At 37.3% G+C, this 9,268-nt stretch overlaps 1 protein-coding gene across 1 annotated transcript in view; it reads right to left on the bottom strand.

Moving 5' to 3' along the window:
* The window catches only part of GYS2 (glycogen synthase 2 (liver)), a gene marked incomplete at its 5' end in the record, with an annotated part of 21,190 nt that overhangs the window by 6,853 nt on the left and 5,069 nt on the right, over positions 1–9,268 (bottom strand). The window contains 6 exons of the mRNA XM_009573220.1: positions 1,627–1,740; positions 2,388–2,466; positions 3,111–3,170; positions 6,408–6,514; positions 8,380–8,500; positions 8,909–9,026. Coding sequence (XP_009571515.1) covers positions 1,627–1,740; positions 2,388–2,466; positions 3,111–3,170; positions 6,408–6,514; positions 8,380–8,500; positions 8,909–9,026 — 599 coding nt within the window. The remainder of the gene's footprint in view (positions 1–1,626; positions 1,741–2,387; positions 2,467–3,110; positions 3,171–6,407; positions 6,515–8,379; positions 8,501–8,908; positions 9,027–9,268) is intronic.

Below are 9,268 nucleotides of genomic sequence, written 5' to 3'. Positions count from 1 at the left end.
CTGCTGAAAGACAAAGATTATTAACTTAGGCTAATGTCCCGCTTTCAGGACCCAAACTAATTTATCTGCATGACTCTGCAGGGCTTGGGGTCACTGCCCCATATTCCACTGCTAAGTAGAGAAGTGCCTTGTGTATGCTGTCCAGTCAGCTTTGGGAGGAAGAAGTGTGAGGGAAGGGTTTAACCTTCTCTGGGCTTTTTTCCCCACACAAACATGCTGCAGCCATTATTCCATGTCAAGGATATGCTTTTATCCTTTCTTAATAATAAAGTCATGCTACTCACTTGAGTAAATCAACACATCAATGTATTCAACCAGTAAATGGGCTGTAAACTCATTATGCAAGTTTATTTGATCCCAGTGAATCAAATAAAATTTTCCATTGGCATTGCTGAGGCTATTTTTCACATGCCAACTGTGTCTGCATGGGTATGTCATACATCTCTCAAAATCACTTTCTATTTGAAGTTTACAGAATTTTTGTCCATGAGATTCAGCTCATTAAGTATTAAGCCTGTTCATGCAGCAGATAATTTTCCAGTGGTAATGACAGTTATGTACAAACTTGACATACACCTAGCCAATCAAGTCTGCTGAGAAGCGGGAAGAGGTGTCTGCGGTGTTATATGCTATCTGCTTTCTAATGACTTCAAGCAGTTAGTTCTGAGGAATTTTTTATTACATTTATATACAGTGCATCCTTCCACCCTACTTTTGTTACATCTAGTATATTATTACCATATTATGCTCTCAGAGCTCATTGGCGACACACTCTTAGCAGAGAATATGTTAAGCCAGGAAGAAGCAACGAGGAAGTTGAGGAAAATGTTTACTCAGTTATCGTCATGGGTTTAAAAGCCAGAACACTGAGAACAAGTGATATGTCGTTGTCAGAGATACTATGGATAGGACTTTAAAAAGAAGGTTTGGAAGAGGAAGAATTTGCAATTTTAGGTTCTACTTTGAATAGATCGATGATGAGATAGTTATAGTTAACAGAGAGAATGCTAGAGATTGCCAGACCAAAAAAGGCTTTGGCAGACTTTGGCAGCTGATAATTTCTGTGGTCTGGCAAGATAGACATGGAAGTAAGGAAATGATTTATTTACATATATTTAGCTTCAACAGATGATGTAAACGTGAGCATAGCATGAACAGGAAGTATTTCTGCTCAGGATCAAAGCCCTGGTTACCTTCTACAGCAAATGCTGAGTGTCAGGGTGCTGTTCTTAAGAGATGAACTCCAGAAATGTCTGTGCTCAAACTCTGGACCTCCAGCTTTAAGCAAATGAATCTATTACAGAGTTTTACATCTGGGTGCAAATGACCTGTGGCACTTCCTGGCTTTCAGGAGTAGTAGCTCCTCATTCAGTTCAGGAGGCAGCAATGAAAACAATTCCCTAATATCAGATTTCTGACTTGAAATTAACTTGGTTAAACAGCAACTGAGGATATCTGTGAAGTGACTAGTTGTTATTCCTGGAAAGGGAGGAAGACGGAAGAAGTACTCTATTAGTATAATACTGCCTATCAAAAATTTGACTGCACTCCCCATGCCAATGATCCAGACTGAGACTGTTTAAAGAAATTCCATTTTATACCTAAAATGAAAATGACAGAATGTACCTTTACTCTGTCTGTCCGGTTATTGAAAAGGCCAATGCGTCGGATGGTATTGAGGATTGGATCATTGCCATCGTCAATCATGTTGTGAGTGGTCACTGGAGGCAGACAGTGTCGCTAAAGAGAGAAAAGGCAATCCATAAGCCAGACAAAACTGTTGGCAAAGACTCCTGTCACCATTTTCTAAGGTTAGTGGAAGACAGTGGGAGATTTTGTCATTGATGTGGATAGGTTTTTACCCTTTCATTTTAAGGTAAGAAAAGAAAGTTACAATCATATAATGTTGTCTTCTATATAACTAAGGCCACAAATGAGACCATAAAATCTGTCACAGGACTTGTTTCATTTACCTCAAAATAAATGTATTTGTACTAACTTTTAGAAAGGCCTACCATTTAATTTTAAAGGTTTTTAGTCAATACATTATGTCTCCTTAAGAGATTGATTTTACATATTTAATAAAAATGGAAGAATCCAGGCTTCAGGAACAATGCAAAGTTCACACTTAGTGCAAAAGAATTAGGAATTCTGGTGTCCTGCATGTGACTGGGGGAATATTCATGGATTCCCCGAAAGCATTAGTTTGGATCATACTCTCATTAAAAATGATCACAGCTGATCTTTAAATGTTACCGATGAGAAGTATATTTACTGACAACTTCTTTTTCAATGGATGCATATCACTATATGTCATACACAATCCTTGTACATAGCCATGTTTATAATTTATACTAGTTGTTTGTGTAAATAGCACATTTTCTGACCTGAGTTGAAAAGATGGCTCTTTTCATAATGGTTATATCATCTCGGTCAAGAATCTTGTTCAAGTCTGGAATTTCTCCTCTGCAGAAGCAACACAGAGCGTATTTTACCAAATGACTTATTATCAGTTGTATAAAGAAAATGAAGAAACAGCAAACAAGGTCTGATCTGAAGTCTGCTGATGTCAACATGAATCTTTCCTTTGTTTTCATGGCCTTTCTATATTCCCTACATTTTGTTCTCCCATACACTTGCTCACCTTCCAATTAGCTTCCAAAAAACCTAAAGAATTCTTTTTTTCTGTTTTTCAGACACACCTTGTTTTTGCTGAAGTTCCAGTTATCTCATCTGTGCTTTGGGTCATTCACTTCCAACTGTCTTTTGAAAGGATAAGCCAGTACACATACTACTTTGTCTCTGGTGCTTTTTTAAGCTGAGGTAGCTCATTTTTGACACTGAGTAAGCCTTTATGTTACTTAGACATCCCCCATGTCTCTTAAGACTCTTTCTATAATGGGGTGCTAGTACCTTTAAATTTTTTCTCTGTGATTTGCCTATTGAACAGGTAACCTGTATATGGAACAGAGGGTCCCATATCCTTCTCCTATGCCCCTCCTATGGATGTCAACATTTCTTACACGAAGAGTAGAAGCACAGAAACACCACAGGTAAGCCAGCTGAATACGTGGCTCTGCAAGGCAGAGAAAAGTAACCTATACACTCACTTTAGCAGGGCATTGTAGAGTTTCTTTCCAAACTTTTCTTTCATGGATTGTGCAGTGTCCCTAGGAAAATAAATAAATATATGTATAAAACAGGAGAATCCAGGACAAAGCCAGAATAAAAGAGCTTCCTGCTGTTGCAAATTAAATTGTGCTTTCATGTACACGGATGGAACCAAGAATGCAGAAGCAGACAGAGGTCTGGTTCTCAAAGCTCTTTTATCCAGCCAGCAGCCAAACTGACAGATTTCAACACATCTGAGGATTTGACCTGCATCCAAAGATGAAGGCACTGTGAAAGCCAGAAGCAGACCTCACTGGTGATCAGTAGACCACACTTTCATCTCAGCTATGAAAAAGAGAGCATATATATGACTCTACATAGAGAAACATGATCATTAACATTGGACACTAATCAACACTGAGAGGTCTCCAATTTAACTTGACCTAGTATAAAGATGTAAGATATAAGAGTTAAACAAATAGGGATTTTAAAGCAAGCTTCTCCCTTCACTTTCTGCCCTTCCTATTCAAAGACTTTTGAAAACAAGTGTTAGACTAAAAGGTAGTTTGCCATAAATTAAAAAACTTCCTGGAAAGCTCAGGCCATGTTTTAAGCTAATAATAAAGCCTGTGCTAGACAAATGTTATATTTTAGCTAAGAAAGAAGTCCAGTGAACAACCACTCTAAATGCAAAGAGCCATTTATATTATCCTGCCCCTAGTTGAAATAACTTGAAAGTACAGCTGGAAGTGCTGTTGTCAAAATAGCAAATGCACTCTCAATTTGAGTAAAACACCCATTTCATGGAACTTTTCCTGACTTTCTGATTTCTAAGACTTATACTTCGGGCTAAGACAAAACTTGTTAAGTGAAATCCTAAACTTTACCAAGCTGAGAATCCACACACCTGTTTTTAGTTGCCCTCTCCCAACTCACATAGACACAACAGTGGATGAGTTAATTTTGGATCAGTTGTAAAGCAGCTAAATATCAAACCAAACTGATCCAAATCCCAGCAAGCTAGTGCCCTCATGACTATATTTTCATAGACTCATGCCACAAACAATATCCAAAACTTAAGCCAGACAGGATAGACTGCTTTTTCAGAAGCAGAGGAAACAAGGGATTTTATATCCCAGATCAGCCATCGTCTATTCCTTTGTAAGGGCCAAACTCTTCTTGTATTTAATTTCTGTGGCATCCTTAACATCATCTAATATTATTATGTAATACTGATATTAGGTGGTTTTATCCAGGAGCTCCAGATTATGACCATGATAATGCTGCATATGATGATGCAGAGGGTCTTTTGCTTTTCACAGAACACAATGGGAAGAATAGCTGGAAACAGCATTTTTTGCATGATTTCACATCTTTAGGTTTAACTTTACTGTCACTATTGTGCCTGTATTACTGAGTACCAGAGAAATAACCATGTAGTAGAGATACAACAGGGAAAAACCTTTGCATATTTCATTTAATTTAAACTTTCCTAATATCCATATATTATTTATTTAATTTGTACCTGTTGTATTACATTCAAACATTACCTACTTTATATCAAAGACAAAGCAGAGGCCAAAAGCACTTATTGCAAGCATGGCTGTTTCTCACTGCACTCACATTATTTTCCTACAGTTCTCGCGTACAGAGTTCTCATTAAAAACTCTGGCTATGTTACCCTGCTTTAGCCATCTACAGTTTAAGCTAGTTGCACAGATCCTCCACACATCCGCAGAGGGTGACAGTTTATTTCAGAGGATGATTCCCTTCGCTCATCTTAGACACTTCCTGAAGTGGTATAGGATGAACCATCATTTGGAGTGAAGCATCACTCTCACTGGCAGTGAAGGCAGCTCAGATGCACTACTTTTAGGAAGCCAGAGTTGGACAATTAATTCCAACCTCTACATTTGTGGAACCTGTTTCCAGAGTGGTAGAATGTTTCCTGTAAGTCCCAAGAAGTTGCTGTGTGATGACTCCAGAGATAATCTAGACAGTAGATAGGTTTCTCATATCTGTCTTCTTTTCCAGATATGGCAAAAGCTAAATGATTTCAATGATCTTTGTAAACTATTTCTGTCACTGGTTTTGTGCAGGTTTAGTATCCGTTAATCAAAGACTTCAACTTGATTATTGATATCCAGAAACTGAGCCAGAGATTATCTGCCAGAGGCAGTTAATGAGATAACAAGAAAAATAGTATCCTTCTCTTACGCAGTGCCTTTCATCTATAGATCTCTAAGTCATTTAGATTTCTATCATTTTATAAATATAGAACTGGCATCAGAAAGAGGTTAAGCACAGTGAGACACAGGCATAAAAGAAGAACCTAGGTCTTATGGGCTTTAGTCCCTTAGCTTTAAGACCAGCTTCCTTACTTCTGCAGCAGTTTAACTGCTCTAGCCACCTGATAAAGTGCACGTTTCCATTTCCTGGCTTAGATAATTAATATGTGAATATGTTGAGTGAAATAGAATTTTTCACTTTTTTAAACAAAATTCATCCTTGATAACCCACCACTGATTTTCTTTATGATTTGAACCTTCAGTTTTGCCATGTCTCTCAGTTCAGAAGTACCTCACAACATATGTCTTTTCCTATGTAGAATCGCATAGCAGTTAAAGTAAGGTGAAGGTTAAGTCTGCTCCCGCTTTGCTTTTTTGTTCAGGAAGTTGTAAAATGAAAGCTGTTAAACTGAAAAAGGCTGTGACAATTTTCCCTTTATAACTGTAAGTTTCACTGCTTGGGTATGGCCATGGCTTATTGTAGGCTATATAGAAAATTACACACAATTGTTATCTATTATAATAACGTTGTTATAATCCAACTGTTACTCTGCTGGATTAGACAGTACAAGTTCCATATTTCTAAATAAAAGAGGACATGTAATTAATTTCTTTTTCCCACCAGTGGCAAAGAAGCTCACTCTGATAAATTAGCAGGTAGTCCTTATTTTGTGGAAGCTCAATGGCATGTCCAAAAGAGTATTAGAAACAATCGGAAGACAACCAGAACACCAGATTTTCTAGAACCTTTTACTTTGACACTGCAAAACAAGTACTATTTGCTAACTTGTTACAAAGGCAAGTTTACTAAAATAACCTAGAAAAAAAAAAAGAGAAATATTTGCCCTTATTTATCATTCCCATCTCTTTCACCCCGACAAATACATTCCAGTTACCCACAATCCTTGATTTTAGCAGAGCAAAAAGAGAGAGCATTATTCTTCATCAGGATCTTTTGCATGTCTCCTCAATTCACTGTACAAGGCCCTTAATGAGAATGGCAATTACCAGAGCTGCTTCCGGACTGCTTGTCCTTTCAGGGTTTCCACATTGAAATTGTTTGTCTTTGCCGGCATGATGAAGAACACAACAACTGTAACATCAGTCTTATGAACCTACATGGACACAAGATGGAGAGAAAAAAAAATCACAGCCAACTTTAACAGTAAGAATTAGTCACAGGAAAAGCCCATGCACTTTGATTGTTTGTCCAGGAAGGCTCTAATCTTATACCTCTCCCTTCAGCTATGAAGTTTTTGTCAAGTCAGAGATATAGCTGAGGATAGATACAGGTAAACAGGTATCACCCAATTCCAATTTGGGCAATAGAGATCTTCCTGACTTCTCATGGTTTAGAGGCCATGGCTTAGGATGTGAACATAAGCTGCAAAAAATAAAAATCTTACACACATTTTCTCACCTGACACAAACTTTATTGGCTCAAAACTTTATTGGCACAAACTTTATTGGCTCAAAACTTTATTTCCAAAATGTTAGTAAGGTTTTCAAGTAGCAAAGAAAAAGGACTCTATAAAATAAAATCATTCCATCCAATGCTATGTATTTTTTAGGTTCAGGCACACCACTGGGACTTGTTTAAGAAGCACCAGATTCACAAGTAGGACAGGTATTCTGCTGTTCCCAATGGAATTACCTCTTGAAATAATTACAGAGCAAGTGTTCTTTGAACAGCTAATCAAGTGCTGGCATGCGTGTTGGAACAGTAATGCAATAAAGCCAGCCTCAGCTTATGGGAGAAGCAAGTCCCAGTACACTGTTTTAGAGAGCTTTGGAAAACTAGCCTCAGTTTCCTTTGACTTTCCATCAGCCTAGCTTGTCATTGATGTCATATAAATCATTAGATACAATAAGAGATCATGGCAATCATTGTTCAAGCATAAGACCTTCCACATTATCAGCATTTATAGTTAATAGCTATGTAAATGCCATTAACAGGTAGCTGATGTTGCACAGCATTGCCAAATAACAGAAGTCAGTTGTTTGGCAAAGTTGTGGAAGAAATACTTAAGTTATGTGAGGTGATCTTTTGTGTGAGTGAATGGATTAAGTATTTCCAGAAAGTCCACGGGCTCTAATGGTGTATTAATAGAAGGTGGTGGTAGAACAAGTGTACTTAGGGCCTTGAACATTAGTATTTTTTCAGCCCTGCTGACAATATAGTATCAATATTTTTATCCAGATTTTCCATATAATTTAAATGATAGAGTACAAAAGAGAGAGTCTGGGACAACAGTCAATCGATCCTTGCTAGATGACTGAAAACCGATTGGCATTTTGTTTTATTTTTTATTTTAAATGTATCAGTCTTTGGGACGCATCTGGAGACATTTTCCATGACCTCATTTGTAGGTGATAAGTGCTCTGCTCTTTGATCATGACAAGGTCTAGGTCTTATCTTCATTAAAGTACTCCATAAAAGCATTTAGTAACATTGCACTCATTTTTTACTTGAGGAAACGGAAGCATGGAGGAGTGAGTGGCTTCCCCATGCTTACTCATCAGGCCACTGCCATACTGTAAATTTTAATGCAAGATTCCCATTCAGTGTGATAATAGTACTCAAAGATTTAAAAGATCACGGTCAGGTCCTAATGAATTAAGCAATTTGCTTAAAAATATATTTTTAAATTGCATCATCAAAGGATTATTTTTATTTGCTTTCTAATATGTAAACTTTCAGGGTAAATTCTTGACTCATATTTTCAGTATTTTTCTCTAAAAACAAGGGAGGTAACCACGGATTAACTTCTTGAACTATGTAATCAATTGTTTTTAAGCAGCCTGAGATTGTTATATACTCTGATGATTCAGGGAGAGAGCTTTATGAAAACTCTGAATATCCCATAATTATTTTCCTATAAACCAGAATATGGCATGGAAATTCTTGTAAGTAACTTCCACAGTATGGTAACTTTGAGTATAAGCTCTATGTTATCTACATTTGCAGAAGCTTTCTTACCCTCAGCAAAAAGTTTAATCTTGATAAGGCTTCTAGAAACATATCAGCTCCTTTATTGGAAAACTCATATCTCCCAGCAATGAAGAAAAATAACGTCTTCTCAAGACTGAAGTCAAGGTGGCTGAAACCAAGCAAACAAACAGACAAGCACTAAGTATTTCTCAAGATATAATTAAACAAAACACACAACAGCTTTCTATTCTGGAGGAATTTATTATCCCAAGAAAATAATGAAAGTGAGGCTTTTCTGCTATTCTTTAAATTAAGACTATCTTAATCTGATAAACTGCATCTTGGGTACATAATGAAAAAATCAAGACCTTCTGCCTGATCCCACAATCTGTTAAGCAGAGCTAGAACTGGTGTCCAAAACTCCTTTAGCTTCTGACTGAGAAATCCCAGACAGGTATTTGAATAAGTTGGTAACATTTCACCTCCTCTATGAAGTACTTGTTAGTCTTCCTGCTTTGGTTCTTGCTTTAAATAGTGTTGGACAACCATTGCTTATTTTTGAAAAGTAAAAGCATACCCATAGAAATGACCTCGAATGAACTCTTGGATCCTAGCCTTGTACATGGAATGCAAATTCTGAAACTCATGCATTGCTGAAAATTTCTTAATGTTCAAGCCATTTGGGGTGACAACATCTGGAAAAGCAGAGAAAAGGCAGAGGTAGACATCTTCAGAGTCAGAGAAATCTTTAAGGAAAGAACCAATGTGTCTTTCAGTTGTCAGTATGTGAACAGGTTATGTACTCTTACTACTCATGGATAGGGAACAGCACTAACACAATGGTCTCCACCAGCTTACTCCACAAAGCTATTGCATGGGGCACTCCACTGTCTATAGCATTGAAGTGGCTTTGTACCACTTTGACCTGTACTCAACA

This window comes from Fulmarus glacialis, unplaced genomic scaffold, assembly GCF_000690835.1.
Source record: "Fulmarus glacialis isolate BGI_N327 unplaced genomic scaffold, ASM69083v1 scaffold45122, whole genome shotgun sequence".
In the NCBI taxonomy this organism is placed as follows: Eukaryota; Metazoa; Chordata; class Aves; order Procellariiformes; family Procellariidae; genus Fulmarus; species Fulmarus glacialis.
The sequence above is the reverse complement of the archived record's forward strand: the minus strand, read 5'-3'. Positions and strand labels throughout refer to the sequence as shown.